This window comes from Sturnira hondurensis, unplaced genomic scaffold (genome assembly GCF_014824575.4).
Source record: "Sturnira hondurensis isolate 20B ecotype Veracruz unplaced genomic scaffold, ASM1482457v3 Scaffold0011378, whole genome shotgun sequence".
NCBI classification, from domain to species: Eukaryota; Metazoa; Chordata; class Mammalia; order Chiroptera; family Phyllostomidae; genus Sturnira; species Sturnira hondurensis.
In genome coordinates this window covers 8,674,554-8,694,241 of record NW_028084009.1, presented here as the reverse complement: position 1 = coordinate 8,694,241, position 19,688 = coordinate 8,674,554, and the positions used below count along the sequence as shown (strand labels likewise).

At 60.8% G+C, this 19,688-nt stretch overlaps 1 protein-coding gene across 1 annotated transcript; it reads left to right on the top strand.

Annotated features, from left to right (window-relative positions):
• Nucleotides 1-385: 385 nt before the first annotated feature.
• On the top strand, nucleotides 386-12,714 carry YTHDF1 (YTH N6-methyladenosine RNA binding protein F1). The gene is made up of 5 exons (XM_037060052.1): nucleotides 386-2,908; nucleotides 3,125-3,149; nucleotides 4,079-4,158; nucleotides 6,594-8,114; nucleotides 12,477-12,714. The coding sequence occupies exons 1-5, from the start codon at nucleotides 2,882-2,884 to the stop codon at nucleotides 12,501-12,503; spliced, it is 1,680 nt and encodes a 559-aa protein (XP_036915947.1). The 5' UTR covers nucleotides 386-2,881; the 3' UTR covers nucleotides 12,504-12,714.
• Nucleotides 12,715-19,688: the final 6,974 nt, after the last annotated feature.

Below are 19,688 nucleotides of genomic sequence, written 5' to 3'. Positions count from 1 at the left end.
CGGCTCCTCGGACCTGCCCTGGAGGCCCTCACTCCCCTGCCGCCTGCGTGAGCCACACAGACCAAAGGCTGGTCCGCCCTCCTATACACCAGCCCCCAGTGGCAGCCACAGATGCGCCTCACTCCCACAAGTGAGGTGGGGGTGGGGGGCTGCCGCCTCACCCTGCTCAAGACCCCATTGCTGTCACCCTCTCAGCTGCACCACCCGCTCTGTCCTAATGTTGCCAGAGTTTCCGTGAGTCCCCAACACACTCTCCTATCTGGGGCCCAAAGCCACCACGTTTCCTGCAGGAAGTCCTGGCAAATGGTGGGACCCAAGAGGAGCATGCTTGCCTGTGGCCCAGGAGGAGGGTTTGGGCTTGGGCTTCGGGTGCAGCAAGACCAGGCAGCAGAGGCTGAAGGGGGTGGGGAGAGGGGGCACAGCACCTGGCCCCGCCCTTTGTGTGGGCCGAAGGCCTTCGAAGCTCCCCACCTGGCGGCTGAAGGCTTGGGGCTGAACACTCTGCTGTCCTCACCTTGACCTTCTTAATACTCTTGTCTTCCCTCTTGTGTTTTTATGGCGACTCCCAGTAGGACAAGGCATGGTTCGGGGCCCCTTTGTACTGAGGAACTATTCCCAGTGCTACCCTCTCCCCACCTCCTCCCCATGACTATTGCCACCCCTCACCCCAGCAGGGCCCTGGGTGTCAGCACGAAGCGGTGCCGCCAAGTCCTAGGGCGGGGGGGCCTGCGAGTGTCTGTGAGGGTCTCTGCCTCCCTCTGAGCACAGCTGCTTGAGGGACTGTGACGGTGAGCAGGAAATGGTAAATTCCAGGACAGAGCTGCAGAGAGATGGCAGAGGGGGAATGAGGCGCCCAGACCTGGCTGCGGTGGCCGCCTGCTGGGCCCCTCTCCTGGCTGCCAGGTGAGGCACCTCTGCTCCAAGAGCAGCTCCGAGCGGTTTTGCAGCAGGTGCCAAGGCCCGTCTCATTGCCAAGGTTGGCACTACCTGAGGAGGGAGGGACTGCCAAGCTACCCTATTCCAGCTGCCACGTGGGCCATGGGCAGGCATGTCTACATCCTGCTCCCACACCCCAGAGACATCTGGGCCCCAGATTGTCTTTGGGGACAGTTTGTGCTAAGGCAGAAGGTGCCCTTGTCAAAGTGGAGTTAGGGCGATGTGGGTGCAACTGCCTGGCCGTGGACCAGCCTTGGGGGCAGGGGGCCCTGGGGGAAGCCCCAAAGGGGCAGAACCCTGGGGAGCCCGGTGAGGACAAGGCCGGTCACCCAGGGACCGGGAGCTGGTTGAAGTCCTCCAGCCACCAATTAGTTTTAACATGTGGGGGACCCCTGTGCTACATGCCTACACGGACTCAGCATGTCCAGAAGGCCAGAGGACGAGCCAGGGTGAGGGTGGAAAGGGCAGGAGCAGGGTGTCTGGGGCAGTAGCGAGAGCCTGCGTGTCCTGGCACAAACCCGGAGCAGGGCCACCCTGCCCCAGAGGTTCCTGTGGTCTCCCAGAGCCTCCACACCCTCTCCCTGTGCCAGGAGCTGCTCTGCTCCCAGCCTGCAGGGCCAGACCTCCTGGTCCCACGTGGGCTGGGAGGGTGAGGGTGCAGCAGCTTCTCCCAGCCCTTCACGGGATCCATGCACAGTCCCTGCACTAAGCTGCTTTGGGGCCCATACATTCCCTGCTGTCTGGGACCCGCACCAGCCTCTGCTCTGGCTGGCCTGGAGTGGCTGTCAGATCCTGCCTGCCCTTCCCGAGCCAGCAGCTTTCCCGAGTGTGCCTCAGTCCTCTCGTTTGGGGAGAGGGTGCTTTCCTTCCCCGTTGTGGGTGGAACCCAGCTTAGCCTCTGGATGCTCTCCAAATCTTCCATTTGACATCCCTCAAGTGTTCATTCACCTGTGAACGGGCCCGTACGGGAAAACAGAATCTTTGCAGGAAGAATGAAGTTATTAGAATGAGATCATACTACACTAGGGTAGGCTCTAAATCCAATAAAGCGAAAAGACCATGTGACAATGGAAGCATGGTGCCAATGAACACCAAGGATGCCTGGGGCCACCGGAGCTGGAAGAAGCCGGAAGGATCCTCCCCCGGAGGGAAATTCCCAGGCAGGAACTTTACAGCAAACTGTATATAAACTGCGGAGCCTCTTGGAGACCCAAGAGAGATGGGAAACAGCACCCTCGGGGACACCGGAGCCCCGGGCTTTCGGGGCGCAGCTGCCCCAGGAGACTGGGCCACAAACCAACCTCAGGAGGCCCTGGATTAAGGCCCCAGCGCCCAGAGTTCACACCCTCGGCGCTCCGACGAGGGCTGTTGGGGAGTTTGGGGCGAGCTGCAAGGTAGACTGGACCCCGGCCTGTGTAAGTGGCGTTAAGTAGCGGGCCGCACTCGCTGGCTCCACTTCTTAACAACTCGGGAACAAGCCTGGAACTGCCATCCGGGAGCCTCCCGGGACCCGCAGTGCTCTGCCGCTGCCCACGTGACTTCCTGGGCTCGCCCCCACCCCTGGCCCCGCCCATACGGCGCGAGTCTGGGACTTCGGCGCCAGATCCGTCCCGCGGCTGTGGTGCGCAGGCGCGATGCGTTGAGGACCGTCACAGCTCCCGGCCTGCCCCGCGCGGGCTGACGTCGCGCAACCTCGTCTCCGCCGCTGCCGCCGCCGCCGCTGACGGCGCCATTGGAGTCCCTCGTCCGAGTGTGCAGTTCCTGTTCACCGCGCAGCGTCGCGCCTCGCGAGCGGCCCGCGCGCCCACCAGCCGCCTCCTGGCCGGCGCCCGGGGAGGGGGCGGCGGGCCCGGGACCGCGAGAGCCCGGGTGACAGGCCCGGCCTCGCGGAAGGCCCGAGCCGGCAGGCGTCCCGGCCCCGCGCCGCGCCGGCTGTTCATGAAGCATGTCGGCTACCAGCGTGGACCCCCAGGTAGCGGGCCGGACCGGGATCGCGGAGCTGGGGTCTGGGGTCGCGAGGTCCGGGGCTGGCGAGGTGGGATCGCAGCCTGGGGCGGAGTCGCGTGGGACCCCAGGGCCCGTTCGCCTTGGAGCGCGCCGCCGCCTGGGAGGGATTCTGGCCGTTAACTTAGCGTTTTCCCTTCCTCCGGGTGTGTCCGCTCGCTCGTCCCGGCCGGCGGCGGTGCAGAGAAGCAAAGGACAAGATAATAAAGGTAAGTGGACGCGGGTGGCCTGTGCAGGCCCGAAGCCCGGGAGGGAACGGGAGGTAGCGGCGTGGGCACCCTGCTGGGGGCGGGGGAGGGGAAGGAGAGGGTCTAGGAAGCAGCGTCGAAAAGCGACAATTTCCTCCCCGTCGGTTTCGGGGGAGACTAAAGGTTTGGGGAGATTTGACAGGTCGGAAGCAGGGGCTTTCCCTGGGTGGGAGAGAACCGCCAGGGGGTCGTTTGGCTGTACAGGGAAGGAAGCCAAGAGGCCCAGGTGTGAGTAAGGGGCAGCACTGGGAGGAGGACCCTGGCCCTTACACACTGCGTCCTTGAAGCCCCTCGACTTCCCACGACATTCTGGCCTGGAGTGAACCCCCAAAACTCGCTTTGTGAGGACCTGTATGTGATCCCCTCTGTGGATTTGCGAGACTGTTTTCACACCGTGCGTGTGTGCTGGGGTGTAACCAAATATGGTTCATCGTGTTTTCAGTTGGAAAAGGCCCAGCACTGTATTTACCTTTCCTTTCCTTTCGTTGCCGAGCCTGGTAACTGTGGAAAATGCACCCACAGCCAGACCAGAACGAGCAGAGGCGCTTCGGGCCTTGGCCGTTTGCTTCCTGGCTGCACCGGTGCTGACCCACCCCCGTCCTGGCTCCCCTGGCTTCCCAGCGGTCTCCTCAGAGCTCCTCCTATCACTGGGATCTGGGTGCAGGTCCTGCAGTGTCAGGTCCGCACCTCTGCCTCGTCCTCATCTGCCAGATGCTGGCAGGATCTTTCCCAAACACCATACCTTGTCATGGAAGTTCTAGTTAGCTGCCGTTCTGGTTAGATATGCTCACGTCGGCTTTTAAACAAAAGCACTTTTTACTAGAAATTAATGGGTTTAGACTTTACTACTCTTAATAAAAATTCAACCATAATTGTACTACTTATTCTAGTGCAAAATGGGTCTCTGCACCAGAAGGATGCAGTTCATGACAGTGATTTCGAGCCCTACCTGTCTGGACAGTCAAATCAGGTGAGTTGGTCCGTGGCATTTACTGCTATCTGTGCTTTCACGGGATTTGAACAACATCTGCCTTCACTGCTGTGGTCTGACTTTGCTGTTTTAAACGACGAAGAAGAAGCGGACTGCGAAGTACGGGAAATGATAGGCAGGTTTCTAAACTGACGGTGGGTGGGACTGCAGCGAAGCTGGGTTCCTCTGGAGGGAGTGCGGCCCCGCTGGGCTGGCGTGCTGTGACGCTGCGCTTTATTGTCCTTGGCGTTTGTGGGGCAGCTCAGAGCCCAGCTCTGGGGCCCAGCCCCTGCCTCGGGTTTGACTCTCACTGACAGCCGCTTCCTCAGATGGCTGGCCTGCTGCACCTGGCTCTTCCATGAGGTGGACAGTGGCGGGGGTCTCTCGGAAGTGTTGGGGAGGATGAGAGGTGGCACACAGAGCTCGGACACCTGCCCAAGGCTGGGCCCTGGGAATCTTGGCTGCCTGGCACTTGTGGGGGTTTTTGGAAACACTTCTCATTTGCATGATGTAGGGAGTTTAGCAGCCTCTCTGGTGTTCTTCCACCAGATGCCATGAGTGACAGCTGTCTCCACAGGGGGACAGCCAAAAATGTGTCCTGGGGGGTAAGTTGCCCAGGTTAAACCCACTTGGGGTAGTTGGAGTTCAGGCTTAACATCTAAATGTTTATACTATGTACTACTTTTATTTTTTTAAGATTTAGTTTATTTATGTCTAGTGTAAAGGGGAGGGAGGGAGAAAGGGAAATGTTGATTGGTTGCCTTTCAAACACCTCATCTGGGAACTGGCAAGTGCCCTGACTGGGAATCGAACCAGTGACTCTTAGGTTCGCAGGCTGGTGCTTAATCCACTGAGCCACGCCAGCCAGCACCATGCTACTATATCCTTTTTAAAACACACTGTGCTCATTGGCTTTGGAATAGAGGCTGGTTCTGCCTCTCCCCTGTGGTGGAATATGGCCAGTCCGCCCTCTGCCAAGTGCCTCAGGTCTTCCCCCAACCCCCGCAGCACTTCGGGGCACAGGGCCCTGAGGAGGACCTGGTGCTGTGGAGTAGGGCTGGCCTGGCATCGGGCTCCCCCAGAGGTGGTGGCAGGAAGTGAAGGGGCTTGTTTTTTGACCGACTTGTTTTTTCTTAGATGACTCGAGTACTACAGAAATGTTGTGTGTTAACCTTAACCAAAAGGAAGGGGCCTCACTACATCTGGAAGTGTTTCTAGGAGGTGGAGCTTTTGTGGTCCTCAGGGCTTGGTTTTGAAACAGACAGGTGGCCGCTGGGGTCGGTGGCATGGTCATAGCTGGGTTGCCCTGGGGGCTCCTTGTGCACAGCCCCTGACTCTTTTCCCTTTTTACATAATTTTTTCAAGTGTTTTTTGGTGGTGGTTGCCTTTTTAAGTAAACACTTCTCAGCCTAGTCTAAGAATCTTCCGTCCCCCTGGGCTTCCGAAGGGCCCCTCTTCTCTCTGTGGTCCCTGTTCTTGGTCACTGCAGCTGGGTCACTGTGTTGTCCGTGAAGTTGCAGCCTCCGCTGATTGTGGAATTTCTTCCTTCTCGGAAGAGCAGATGCAGGAAGCAAAGGTTTCAACTTTAGAATAAATGGTTCTGGTCATTCAGAATGGAGAATGAGGTTTTCTGGTTTTGCACAGTGGTGAGATTTTAGTACGAAAAACTCTCCATTCTGGAATACACATGTAGTTCTACCGTGTCTGTCAGTCTTTCTGAAGAAGAAGGTCTGCAGTGACCGTCACTGGTGACATGAGATTCATTGGGTTTGCTGTCCCCATTTGCTTGCCCTGTTGACGGAGTCACAGGGCGGCCTGTGGAGCCTTGCACGAGGGGCAGCCTCTCCAAGTCAGGAGGCTGGCCTTGCCTTGAGCGCTGTCCCCGGGTGTGAGCCAAGTGGCCCCAGAGGTTGCAGCAGCAGTGGCCCGGGGACAGCTCTCACCGTGGACGCCCTCCCAGAACACAGGTGTCCTGGCACTGAGAGCAGGGTCGGGACCGGTGTCCTCACTGCATTGTCGCACCATCTCCTGGTGAATGGACTCCACGGTCACCACTGAGGGGAGGGTGCCCGGGCAGTCACAGGGGCCTGCGGAGGTTGGGGCTGGAGCCGCCTGGCCACGTCCTGTCTGGGGAGCTGGTGCCGGCTGAGCCTGGGGCCGCTCCAGGTCTGCACTTGGAGTCGGCAGGCTGTGGCTCGCCTCGCACTGAGGTGCGGGGGGCCCTGGGGGCTCTTCACAGGCTTAGTTCCCTGTAAGTGCAGGAGCTACCGCTCTCGGGAGGCGGGGGAGGCTGTGAAGTATGGGCAGCCCCTCACGCACCACGTGAGGTTGCTTTTGCGCTTCCTTCCTGATCAGGGGGCGCGGCTGGTGGGGGTGGGGCAGCGGGGTCTCCCCAGGCCGAGAGAGCAGCCTGACGTGTCCCTCCGTTCCTGCAGAGCAACAGCTACCCCTCCATGGCTGACCCCTACCTGCCCAGCTACTACCCGCCGTCCATCGGGTTCCCGTACTCCCTCAGCGAGGCACCGTGGTCCACCGGAGGGGACCCTCCGGTCCCGTACCTTACCACCTACGGGCAGCTCAGCAACGGTGACCATCACTTCCTGCACGACGCCGTGTTCGGGCAGCCCGGGGGCCTGGGCAGCAGCATCTACCCCCACCGGTTTAATTTCTTCCCTGAGAACCCCGCCTTCTCGGCCTGGGGCGCAAGCGGGTCTCAGGGGCAGCAGGCCCAAAGCCCCGCCTATGGGGGCAGCTACCCCTACCCACCGAGCTCCCTGGGCGGCACGCTGGTGGACGGGCAGGCGGGCTTCCATGGCGACAGCCTCAGCAAGGCCCCTGGGATGAACAGCCTGGAGCAGGGCATGGTGGGCCTGAAGATCGGTGACGTCACCTCCTCTGCGGTCAAGACTGTGGGTTCAGTCGTCAGCAGTGTGGCGATGACCGGGGTGCTCTCTGGCAACGGTGGCACAAACGTAAACATGCCGGTTTCGAAGCCGACCTCGTGGGCCGCCATTGCCAGCAAGCCTGCAAAGCCGCAGCCAAAAATGAAAGCCAAGGGCGGGCCTGTCATCGGGGCTGCACTGCCCCCTCCACCTATAAAGCATAACATGGACATCGGCACCTGGGACAACAAGGGGCCTGTGCCCAAGGCCCCAGCCCCCCAGCCGGCCCCAGCCCCGCAGCCGCTCCTCCCGCCTCAGCCGGTCGTGCAGCCTCTGCCCGCTCAGCCGCCCTCTCTGGCCCAACCGCAATACCAGGGCCCACAGCCGCCACCCCAGACCCGCTGGGTCGCCCCGCGCAACCGGAGCGCAGCGTTCGGGCAGAGCTCAGGGACTGGGGGTGACAGTCACGCCCCCGGAAGCACCCAGCCCAGCTCGGCCTCGAGCGTGGAGTCCCACCCGGTCCTCGAGAAGCTGAAGGCTGCCCACAGCTACAACCCTAAGGAGTTCGACTGGAACCTGCGCGGTGGGCGTGTGTTCATCATCAAGAGCTACTCGGAGGACGACGTGCACCGCTCCATCAAGTACTCCGTCTGGTGCAGCACCGAGCACGGCAACAAGCGGCTGGACGGCGCCTTCCGCTCCGTGGGCAGCAAGGGGCCCGTCTACCTGCTCTTCAGCGTCAATGGCAGCGGCCACTTCTGTGGAGTGGCCGAGATGAAGTCGCCCGTGGACTACGGCACCAGCGCCGGGGTCTGGTCTCAGGACAAGTGGAAGGGCAAGTTCGACGTGAAGTGGATTTTTGTCAAGGATGTGCCCAACAACCAGCTCCGGCACATCCGGCTAGAGAACAACGATAACAAGCCGGTGACAAACTCCCGTGACACCCAGGAGGTGCCCTTGGAGAAGGCAAAGCAAGTGCTGAAGATCATCGCCTCCTACAAACACACCACCTCCATCTTCGACGACTTCTCTCACTACGAGAAGCGCCAGGAGGAGGAGGAAGTGGTGCGCAAGGTGAGTCGGGCGTCCCCCTGGTGACACGGGAGGCGGCGGCAAGACGTGACTCTGATCCCCTCAGTTTCTGAGGGGCAGCGGTGCGCACCCGCCGTGCACAGCCAGCTGCAAGGGGCTCGGGCCGACTGGCCGCTCCACCCTGCACTTCGGGCTGTCGAGAGCACGTGTCCTGGTTTCCGTCCAGTGTGGGGAAAGCTGGCGCGGCTCCCTGTGGGTGGTGAGGGGGGCGGTGCAGCCGCCTGGTTGCAGCTCAGCCTGCAGTTGGGTCTCTGGAAGGCTCCCCAGGGCACAGAGACCCCCGGAGCCCAGGGTGGTCGCAGAGAGTGGGCGCAGGGGATGGTGGAGGGCTCCGAGTGCTGCCTTGCGCCAGACTCCCCCTGAGGTTTTCTCCCTTGTCTGTGTTTTGTTTTGTTTTATTTTTATGTAGTTCATTGATTATGCCATTACAGTTGTCCCATTCCCTCCCTTCATTCTCCTCCCACCCACATTCCCCCCCTTTAGTTCATGTCCATGTGTCATAAGTCTTTGGCTTCTACATTTCTCACACTACTCTTCCCCTCCCCCTGTCTATTTTCTCCCCATTGTCTATGCTACTTATTCTCTGTACCTTCTCCCCCCTTCTCCTCCTCCCACTCCCCTGCTGATAACCCTCCATGTGATCTCCATTTCTGTGGCTCCCCTCCTGATCTAGCTGTCTGCTTAGTTTGCTTTTGTTTTAGGTGTGGTTGTTAATAACTGTGAGTTTGCTGTCCTTTTACTGTTCATATTTTTTATCTTCTTTTTTTTAGATAAGTCCCTTTAACATACCATAAAATAAGGGCTTGGTGATGATGAACTCCTTGAATTTGACCTTATCTGAGAAGCACTTTATCTGCCTTTCCATTCTAAATGAAAGCTTTGCTGGATAAAGCAATCTTGGATGTAGGTCTTTGGATTTCATGGCTTGGAATACTTCTTTCCAGCCCCTTCTTGCCTGGAAGGTCTCTTTTGAGAAATCCGCTGACCGTCTAATGGGAACTCCTTTGTAGGTGACTGTCCTCTTAATCTCTTGCTGCTTCTAGGATTCTCTCCATTTTCATCTTGGCTTATGTAATTATGATGTGCCTTGGTGTGTTCCTTCTTGGGTCCAACTTCTTTGGGACTCTCTGAGCTTCCTGGATTTCCTGGAAGTCTATTTCCTTTGTCAGACTGGGGAAGTTCTCCTTTATTATTTATTCAAATACGTTTTCCACTTGTTGCTCTTCCTCTTCCCCTTCTGGTACCCCTATAATTCGGACATTGGAACATTTAAAGATGCCCTGGAGGTTCCTGAGCCTCTCCTCATGTTTTTGAATTCTTGTTTCTTCATTCTTTTCTGTTTGATTGTTTCTTTGTTCCTTCTGGTCCACTCCATTGATTTGAGTCCCAGTTTTATTTCCTTTACTGTTGGTTCCCTGTGCATTTTGCTTCATTTTACTTAGTGTAGCCTTCCATTTTCTCATCTAATTTGCTACCAAAATCAACCAGTTCTGTGAGCATCCTGATCACCAGTGTTTTGAACCGTGCATCTGATAGGTTGGCTATCTCTTGGTCGCTTAGAAGTATCGGCTCTAGGGCTTTGATTTGTTCTGTTTGAGCCATAATGTTTTGGTCTGTTTGCGCCTGTTACGTATGAGGGGTAGAGCCCTAGGTGTTCACCAGGGTGGGTCAGCCCAGTCCCTGGATTTTGACTGAGGGCAGGGTCAGAGAGGGGGAAACGGCATTTGATTGACTCTCTCGGATTTCAGTCCCCTCTGCTGCTTCCCACAAGCAAAGTGGGCCCTTCTGGTGCTGGTTCCCAGGTGGGTGGGCTTGTGTACATTTTAGGACCCTGTGGGTCTCTCCAATGAACTCTCCTGTGAGCCTGGGAGTCTCTCCTGGCACCTTTTCAATCGGTGCTTTTAGGGTTTCTTTCCTGTCGCTGGGGCCCTGGGGTGCGTGGTCTGTATTGCTGCCCATTTGTGCCTAGTTTATCTGTGGGTGACTCTGTGGTGGAATCCAGCCCCCGTGCTGCCTGCGCTCTGGGTCTGGCTGCCACCTCCTTTTCCCGCCTCAGTCCCTCTCCGCCAACTCCGCCCCTCTTACCGATCTGGTTAAATGATTGTCGGACTTCCCTACAGTTCAGTTTTCTGTCTGTTCTGACTGTGTTTTTGGTTCTAAATCTTTGTTGTCCTTAATTTTGGTTGTGCAAGGAGGCACAGTGTTTCCACCTATGCCTCCGTCTTGGCCAGACGGTGTGTCTGTGTTTTCTCTTAGTTTTTCCTTCCCTGGTTCTGGGGCGGGGGAGGCAGAGACACAGCCGTGTCAGAGAGGCCCTGATGGGCTGCCTCTTCCACACACCCTCCCCAGGGATCGAGCCCACGTCCCCAGGCCTCTGACCTGCCTGGGGACTGAACTGATGACCTTCCGGTGTGCGGGATAGCGTCCTGCTCACTGAGCCACACCAGCCAGGGCTGTGTCTTTGTTTTTATTTTGTTTTTTTTTTAATTAAATTATTTAAAATTATTTTTAAAAATTATTTTTTGTTTGAGGTTTTTATTTGATTTGGTTTTAAATATTTATTTATTTTTAGAAAAGGGGGATGGGAAGGAGAAAGAGGGGAACATCAGTGTGTGGTTGCCTCTCGTGCGCCCCCTACTGGGGACCTGGCCTGCAACCCAGGCACCTGCTCTGACTGGGAATCGAACGGGCAACCCTTTGGTTCACAGCCTGCACTCAACCCACTGAGCCACACCAGCCAGGGCTGTGTCTTTGTTTTTAAAATGTCCTTTCTTTCAAGAAATGTGAGTTGATGGTAGGTGGATTTTCCATGTTTTTTCAGTGTTCTGTGTTCGATAAAAAAAAAAATCAAAAACACGCGTCTGTGAGCGCCCTGAGTGTCTCAGCTGACTGCTTCAGGGGGCCTGCGGTGGTGACTCAAAGCTTCGGGAGACAGGTGGTCTCACTCCTTCTGCTGGGAAAGGGGAAGGGCCTGTCCGTCCATTTCCAGTTCCTGAGGTTCTGTGGCGCCCCCTTCTGCGTGTGGTGTGAAGTGCCTCAAGTAAACAGCAGCCAGGTGTGCAGGGCCAGGCAGTGCTAGGGCTTTGCAGTGCCCACCCCACCCCGCCTTGCTCCAGGCGACCTGTGTGAGCTCATCTTGCATACGTGCTGTCCCTGCAGCCGATGCCCCCCCACCACCACTTCCTTCTGCCCCACACTGGCTCAGCTCCGTGCTTAGAAGGTTCTCGAGTAGCAGCGAGACCCCTGGGCATGGGTGGGGTAGGTGCAGGGAGGTGAAAGGCCGAAGTTGGCCCTGGGCATGGGGCTGTGAGCCTCCCTGTCAGCCCAGCAGGCCTTTGAGATTCGTTTGGAATGCAAGCTGCACCCTGCACAGCCTCCCTGTGCGCCCCAGGGTGCCCAGGAGAGGGGCCGGCCTGGCTCCTGGGAGTCTCCTTCCCTCACGTGGTGGGAGAGCAGGTGGGTCAGCCTGGCTGACCTGGGCTCCAGGAGCTGTGGATGTGCTCCCAGTGCCTCCCAGGAGGGCGCCCTGGGCTCCCTGGTCCCCAGAAGCTGGTGGTGGGCAGACAGAGAGGAGGCGGCTCTTCAAGCCCGGGCTTATGCTGTTGCCTCCCGGCTCTCAGGACACCCTGGAGCAGAGCCGCCCTCTGTCAGTGAGACGCAGGTGGTGTGTGGTGGGACTGCTGTGCCCTGTGGATGTGTAGGAGCTGGTCCCCGGGGGCACGTGCTCTTAGGAGCCGGGGGAGGCCCGTCCTGTGATCGGGGCTGCATCCCACAGAGTCCTGCCTGTGGGTCCTTGGTGTGACTCGGGCTGGACTTGTTGGTGACAAGGCTCTTTTTACAGGCACAGGGCCCATGGCTCAGTAGGGAGGTGATGCCAGTGGGCAGGGCGGTGGTGCCCTGCATGACAAGGTGGGCATGGATTGCTGCCCTGGGTACACAGTGCGTCCTTTTAGCAGAAGAGGGCTGTGCTGGCTGCTTCCAGTGTCCAATAGCCCCTTCTGTGGGGGATGCTGTCGTAGACCGTCCCGGTGACCAGACAGGGCGCACCCGGTGCGGGGGCACGATTCCTTCTTAGGCACTGAGTTCAGTCTCAGCATTGTGAGGGACGCTGCTGAGGGGTGGCAGGCGGCCTTGTCACCTGCCCTAGAGGAGCCTTGCGTGGAACAAGGTGCCCTTTGCGGAGGTCAGCAGGCCCAGAGCCCAGAGCCGCTGGTGTGGCCGGTCCCAGTGGAGCGCAGGCCCCGGTCTGCAGCCACAGCCCCCGACGCAGCCCGGGACCGGGTTTGTGGGGTCAGCATGCATGTCCACCCCCCGCCTTAAGCTGGTTTCTCTCCTTTCCCACAGGAGCGGCAGAGCCGGAACAAACAGTAAAGGCCGCAGGCCAGCCTCTCGTGCGATCTGACGTTCGCCTGAACATGTGCTTGGTGCTGCGTCCCGGCAGTGCCCTGCGTCTTCCTGTGCAGGCCCGGTCACCACTGCGTCCCGCCGGGAGCCCTGCGCAGATGGCACCGCGCCCCGTGTGTTTGCCGAGTCCGATAGCATTGTAGACTGCACTAATAAAGAGCGTGCTCCTGGCCCGCCAGTCAGACCCACCTAACTCGAACCGCAGGTCTGCTTCGGAGAAGACCTGGTGCATCCAAAGAGGCGTGCTGGCAGACACTGCGCTCTGACCCCTGTTCTGTTCTCTTGTTCACGGTCCCCTCTGCGTCTGTCTTTGGGACATTTCTCACTCGGTTGCCTCACAGTGGGCGTGGCAGATCATGGGTGGTTCTGCCACATGTGTGTGTTTCAAGCGCTTCCCTCCCAGGCGCTGAGACCCGCAGGCAGCGGCCTGGGGCAGCTGGTTTGCCACATCTCACCCGTCCCCTGCCCAGGGCCACACTGCCCACGCCTCGTGGCTGTGTCCCAGACAGCAGATGCATTACCTGCCCACTGCAGGCGGCCCTGTCTCCTCGGGGCGGCGGGTCTCGTGTCCCCGGTGCCCCTGGCTGCACGCCTCGTTTTAACCCCTCCCCTCGAGCGCCCTCACGCTGTTTAAGTTTCGTGCCCGTGACACTGAGCTTCCATGTCACCTCTGACGTGGTGTCTGCCCATCGTGAACCGCACCATGCGTCTCCACCCCGTTTTCCTGTCAGTGGTGAAAAAGACAAGTGCACAGACCCCTGGGAACTGACCGTGCTGCCGCATCCTGTGGACCGTGGGCTGCTGACCTTGCCACCCGCTCCGGGCTGGGCGCAGCACGGACACGGTGCTCCCTCCACCATGCCAGCACACATGTCTGCCCTGCACGGCCATGGGGTTGGGGAGAGAAGGCCCCTTCCAACACACGTCACTGCAGAAGCCCCTCCAAGTCGAGGCAGGAGCTGTGCCAGTAGACTGGTACTCAGAACGCGTCCCACATGCACTGCTGCCGCCTGGACGGCCTGGGGGGCGGCCTGGGGCAGTGCAAGCCTTAATAAACAACCCTGTCTGGCAAGTCCTCTGTCCTCGCCTTCTTCCCCGCCTCTTGGGTTCTGTTGAGAAGCCAGGCCAAGGGACACCACCCTGAAGCCTGCATGTCCCTGCTGGGGACCTGATGACCCCAAAGACTAAGCCATCCTCTCATCTGCCCCTGTGATTCTGCTGAACGGGGTGGGGCACTGGAAAGACCCAGGTGTGACTTGGACTGACAGGCCCCCACGTCCTGCGAGCCCCAGTGGTGGCGGTGGTGCTATGTCCTGAGTGGCCTGTGCCCACTGCCCAGCTGCTGGCCACAGGCTCCCAGGCCCCACCCGTCCCTCCTGTCCCACCTCAGCCAGCCTGCCCCTCCAGAGAAGAGCTCACTGGGCCCCCCTGGGGGTAAAAGAGATATCAGCATCACCCCAGCCCTCACATGGGGCACTTGGTGGGCAGGGCTGTCCTGCCTGTCGACTGGTCTGCCAGGAGACTGCAGCTTCACCTTGGCTCCAGACCTGCCTGCGGCTTTGCTTTGGGAAGCATGTTAGGCCCGGAAGGTCAGCCCCTCACATCTGCCTGCCTTTTGCTACGTGTTCAGTCACTGGGCTCCCCTGAACCTGAAGTGGCCCGGCTTGCAAAATGAGGGGTGTGCACGATGTGCTGGGGGTGCCCCTGTTTCCGTGGGGCCTCAGTGCCAGGCGCTTCTGCAGGTGGGTGAGGGGGGCCCTGGCTGGTTAACAGGGAGCTTGGGCCCTGGGTTGGTGTCAGGTCCTTAAGTGTCACCTGCTCTGAAGGCCCCCTGCACCGTGGTTGGCTGCCTTGCTACAGCTGCCGGCGCTTCAGAGCACCTGGTTGCAGGGACTCAGTGCCCCCAGGAGGGAAGACGAGAGTGGGCTGTGGTTAGGGTGGGTCGGGGATGTCGGGGGACATTAATGTGAGCAAGTTGCAGCCAAGTGTGTCCCCACAAAGCTGCCAGGCCGGCCTCCCGTGGCCCACCCACAGCCCGCCACGTGAGGGTTCCCAGCTTCCACGGTGGGTGCTGTCTCCTGCTGCCCTCTCGGAGATTCCTCTGGCTCTGGGAGTGTCCTCACAGGCTCTGGGAGTGGGTAGGCGGCAGGCAGCTCCCTCCTGGTGGGCTGTCTGCTGCTGCCCCTGTGGTCTCCTCCGATCCTGGCGGGACGGAGGCAGCCTCAGGCCAAGGCCCTGAGCAGGACGGTCGCCTGCCTGCATCCTGTCTCTGTCTGGGCCTGTGTTGGAGCCAGCGGCCGGCAGCGGTTTGCTCTGAGGGCAGCCAGCGCAGCGAGGTGCCCTTGCCGGCGCCCAGCACACCCCTGGGCCCTCCCTGCACCAGCCCCACAGCCTCTGCTGCAGCCTGCAGCTGCTGTTGACGGTGATGGTGAATTGTTTTTTTGAAACCAACTGGTTAGAAAAAACATTTGGCCCTGGCTGGTGTGGCTCAGTGGACTGAGCACTGGCCTGCCAACCAGAGGGTCACCGGTTCAGTTCCCAGTCAGGGCACAGCCTGGGTTGCAGGCCAGGCCCGGATGGGGGGGGCGCACGAGGCAACCACATTTTGGTGTTTCCCTCTGTCTCTTCCCCTTCTCTAAAAACAAGTGAAATCTTTAAAAAAATTTTTTAAAGAAAAGGCATTCGAACAGCTTTCCTGCACCATGGTTCTCCTGTAATCATTCTTTCTGTGGGGGAGTCGCACGGTGACTTTTGGGGGGCTGAAAGAACACACCGTAGACTGTTTCTTCTCTGAGTTCATCTTTATTTCCCGGAAAGGACCCGGAGAAGAAGGCCCAGGAGAAGGGGAGACTGCTTTCCCAGCAGGAAGCCAGACAGCCTGCCCCGTGGGTTCTGCCTGGCTCTGGTGGGAGGGGCTGGGGAGGCGTGGCTCGAGTGCCAGACAGGCCTTCCTGGCTCAGGGAGGGCTGTCCCCACAGGGGACATCATTGGAGACTGCCCAAGGGTCAGCTGGGGCTGGGGGCTGGACGGATGTCACACAGCCACTGACTCAGCCTCCCACGGTCCACTCAGTGCTTAGCCCTGCCTCCCCTGTCTCCTCCACATGTGGCCACCCCCTGGGAGCATGTGTACCTTTGAATGACCCCTAGGTGGCCACCATTCCAGGGGGTCTGCTTTCTCTTCATTCTGCTCACCCACCCCTGCTGCAGCACCCACCTGAAAAGGACCCACCATCTGGAAAGGACCACCCACCCGGGGGGTCTCATGGGACCTCCCATCCTGTGAGAGTGGTGGTGATGGTGACAAAGATGGTGACGATGGTGAAGGTGACGAAGGTGAAGGTGGTGGTGATGGTGACGAAGGTGATGCTGGTGGCGGTGATGGTGACGATGGTGAGAACTGCTCGCCCTGCTGAGCAGACATGTCTTAGCTCACTCCCCAGCACGGATGACGTGAAGATCCGGGGATGCGAAGCCTGCTGGTGCCTGACAGCGGGGGGCGGCCCCTCCTGCCCAGTGTCACCAAGGGGCACGTGCTGTGACCCAGTCTTGGCTCGCACCGGGTTCCTGGACAGAGAATGAAGAGCCCTCAGCAGCCCCAGGCCTGCCCCTGGGAGCCAAGTTGGTGGCGGCGGCCTGTGCTGCCACCACCACACAGATGGCCTCTGGGCCCCCGCTCTCCACGCAGCGCTCACGCGCCCCAGCCTGGCCACCGTCCCCCGTTCCTGCGGACTCCACTCACACGGGGCCGGCTTCCAGGCTCATCCCAGACCTCAGTCCCAGACCTCAGCCCTCCTGGGCCCTCCGGAGGGTCCAAGTGGTCCCACACCAGGACAGCCCCAGCACTGTCCCCACGTGTCTGGAGCCCTGGGCATAAACCTGTGGGAGGTGCAGGTCTGGTGCCAGACAAGGGCGTCAGGGTCCTGGACTTGGGGTCCAGAGTGGCGTCCCCCTCCAGGTGGTGATCCTGGGGTCAGCCGTGCCAGGAGACCGTGTGGTCCCTGGGGAGGGGAGGCACGGCAGGGGGCCCACAGGCATCTTAGGGCAGCTCGGCCAACTGCTGACTTGGCTGCAGACCTGGCGCCTTTGAGCAGACAGGGCCTTGCTATCTGTCACAGGGGCTGGGCCCTGGGGAGGGACTCGGCTGCCTTGGCTGCTATGGGGCCCCTTCCCCATCACAGCGCCTGTAGAAGTGGCCCCTCGAGGGGCCCCTTCTCCACCATTTCTGGTGCCCAGTCCCCAGCACAGGCCTGATGCCCGCTCCTGCCCCCCTGGTGTGAGCTCCCTGGGGTTGGGGGCTTGGGACTGAGCCGGGCCTGCTTGGGTGGGTGTAGGCCTGGGATGCGCAAGTGAGTGCCCATCACCGTGGCCATTCTTTCCTTGGCTGCTGTGGCCAAGTGCAGGGACATGGAGGGCTGTGGGACATCCGTGGGGTGTGGGTTTCTGGCCACCCAAACGCATCCTTCCCAGGCTCCTGCTGAAACATGCCCCAGCTCTGGGCTGGTGGCTGCCTGGGCAGCCTCTCTCCTGGGCCCCAGGGAGCCACACAAGCCTTTGTGCAGAGAAAACAAGCAGGGTGCTGAGAGGGGAGGGGCGGGGTGCAGACGAGCAGTGCTTTGGGCCAAGCAGGGCAGCTCCTGCTTCCCAGATTCCACCGGGGTTCTTTGCCCCCCACGAGGGGTGAGGGCCCAGGGTGGGGGAGCAGCCCGTGCATGCGCGTGAGAAGACCGCACTCCTCTGGAGTAGGGGCCCCAGACTGAGGCAGGCTCTCCCCTCCCCCATCACCTTCAGGGGACCCCCCTCCGCTATCTCTTACCATTCTCTGTTGCAGTTCCCCCATCAGCTTCTGGGAGCCCAGGGGTGAGGTCTGGGCTGATGCCCTCAGGGTCCCAGTCCCCCACCTCCACCACCCCCGCCCCCGGTGTCCAGGCACAAGCCTGGGTCAGGGGTACCCAAGCAGACAGCCTGAGAGCCTGGCTCCCGGCCTGGGGCTGTAATTGAGGGGCCCTGCCTGGGAGGTTGGGGGCAGTGGCCACCCCAACTTGGGCTGACCCCTGCCTGGCCCTCCTGCTGCTGGTGCAGCAGGCCCCCCTGGAGCAGGTCCCCCAGGGGGCACCTGGAGGGGCTTAGGAGGGGACCATGGGCCGGGGGCACCAGCCTCGCTGTTTGTGGGGTTTTATTCGGAGCAGTGAGGTGCTCTCTGCAGGGCTGGGTCCTTGGGTAGACCAAGTTGGGGATCCCTGGCTGTCTGCTTGTGTATCCCTCTCTGGCCCCACACGGGGGGGTAGCCCCTGCTGGATAGCCCTGGGCTGGACCCCAGGCCAGTGCCCAGCTGGGCCTTGGGGCGTTCCAGCACCCACCAAGCTCGCTGCCCCTCAGTGGGACTCCCCAGCACCTCTACAGAACGCGTCCAGTGGTCCAGGAGCTCAAGGGCAGTGAGCATAGGCAAGGACCCAGCCACCCCTCTGCAGTGGGCATAGGGGTGAGTGCCTGGACGTGGAGTGAGTGGCTGTGGGAGGGAGGGAGGCTGAGAGTGGACATGCAGGGCCATGCTGGGCACCGAGTGCAGGTTCTGGGCATGTGGACCAGCCCGCACTGCGGCAGCTGTTGGCTGAGATCTGCTCAGGGGAGGCCCAGGAACGGGGCAGAACCTCAGACCTGCCCAGGGGCCCTGGGGTACAGTGTGGTGCCTTCAGGCTGTCTTTGGGGGAGGGGTTAGGAGAAGGAAGCTCCCCGATTTGTTCTGGGGGACCCTCCCCAGAGACCGACCAGCCCAGGACAGTGCCGAGGGCTGGCCCTCTTCCCTGCCTGGCTGCCTGCTCAGAAGGCCACTCTGGTCACGAGCCCTGTTCCTAGGAAGGGAGGTGAATGAGCAAGGAGCCCAGGGCCAGGGGGCAGGGGTGCCTTTCCCTCAGAGGGACCTCCTGAGCAGCCCTGGGAGACGCCTCAGACTGGACAAGGGCCACGCACCTTCCACACCCAGCAGGGACAACAAACCTAGGCTGCCCCAGCCCCTCCACACCCCCAGACCGGAGGAGCGAGCCTCTGAGGGTGCTGTCCACCCCCTCTCAGGGGAGAGGCAAGGAAGGGCCCCCATGCCCAAGGCGCACCATGCCGTGGACAGTTGGCTCGAGAGGAGCAGGAGAGAGAGGGACCCTGGCGGGCGCTGCCCATCGAGGCCCCGGCATCTTCTGGGGCCCAAACCGTGTCCTGGGGAGGAGTGCAGGTCTGATCTAGGAGGAGAGGGCGAGGGGCTGCCTGACACCAGAGTGGTCCTTTCTGTGCCGGTTTTCTGTCCCTGGCCTGGGGCCTCGAGCTGGGGGAGTCTGGGGGGAACCAAGGTCGTGCTCAAGGCTTGGAGCCTGGCCAGAGGGGCTCACCCCACCAGCAGGCAGAGGAGAAACTGCGCAGCTGCAAAGCCGGCCAGAGACTTGCTGGAGGGGGGTCGGCAGACCCGCTCCTCCGATCCTCAGGGAGTGCCCTGACTTCCCCCGGCAGCCCGTGACCCAAGGGGCAGCCGGGGATGGGGGCTGGGTTGGGTGCAGGGAGGCAGGAGGGGCCCCGGACAGAGCCTCGGCCAGGTGGCCTGCAGGTGGCGCCGGCTCCCAGAACAGAAAAAAATGCCTGCAGCACAGCGGAGTGGGTGTCACTGCGGCTGCGGAGGGCGGGGGAGGGGTTGCCACCTTCCCTGCGCTGCGCTGCTGCGGAACCTCACGTGCCCGCGTCCCGCAGGCTCGGGGGTCCGGGTCAAGGCGCGCTGTGGTCGGGCGCACCCACCTGTCCTTGTTTGGACCCCGGATGCAGGTGTCGTCCCCTCCCCCTTCCCCGTTTTGAGTCTCGTCCTCGAGGCTGGGGACAGCAGCAGCAGCTCAGTGAGGTCCACCCCCACCCCGAGGCCCAGCGGGCACTAAGGGAGGACAGACTCTGCAGGGACCTCAGACACTACACCGCCCCGTCATTGCCATGGCAACTGCCCAAGGCGCCCAGGTTCGGGGCAAGTGAACCTCGGGGCACCACTAGCCCCAAGCCCGTGGCGCTCCTGTCCCGCGGGGCCACCCCGCCGCCAGCACCGCGGACAGCTCCCCGGCCCGCCCGGGAGGTGGCCGAACCTCCCCAGACCCCGGCGAACGGCACCCCCCGCCCCCCGCGGCTC

Bases quoted from the DNA above. Each gene is read 5' to 3' on its own strand.
- YTHDF1 (XM_037060052.1), top strand. From the start codon at position 2,882: ATGTCGGCTACCAGCGTGGACCCCCAG. The intron at 3,150-4,078 runs GTAAGTGGACGC...TACTTATTCTAG, and splicing joins CAAAGGACAAGATAATAAAG to TGCAAAATGGGTCTCTGCAC. The intron at 4,159-6,593 runs GTGAGTTGGTCC...CCGTTCCTGCAG, and splicing joins TGTCTGGACAGTCAAATCAG to AGCAACAGCTACCCCTCCAT.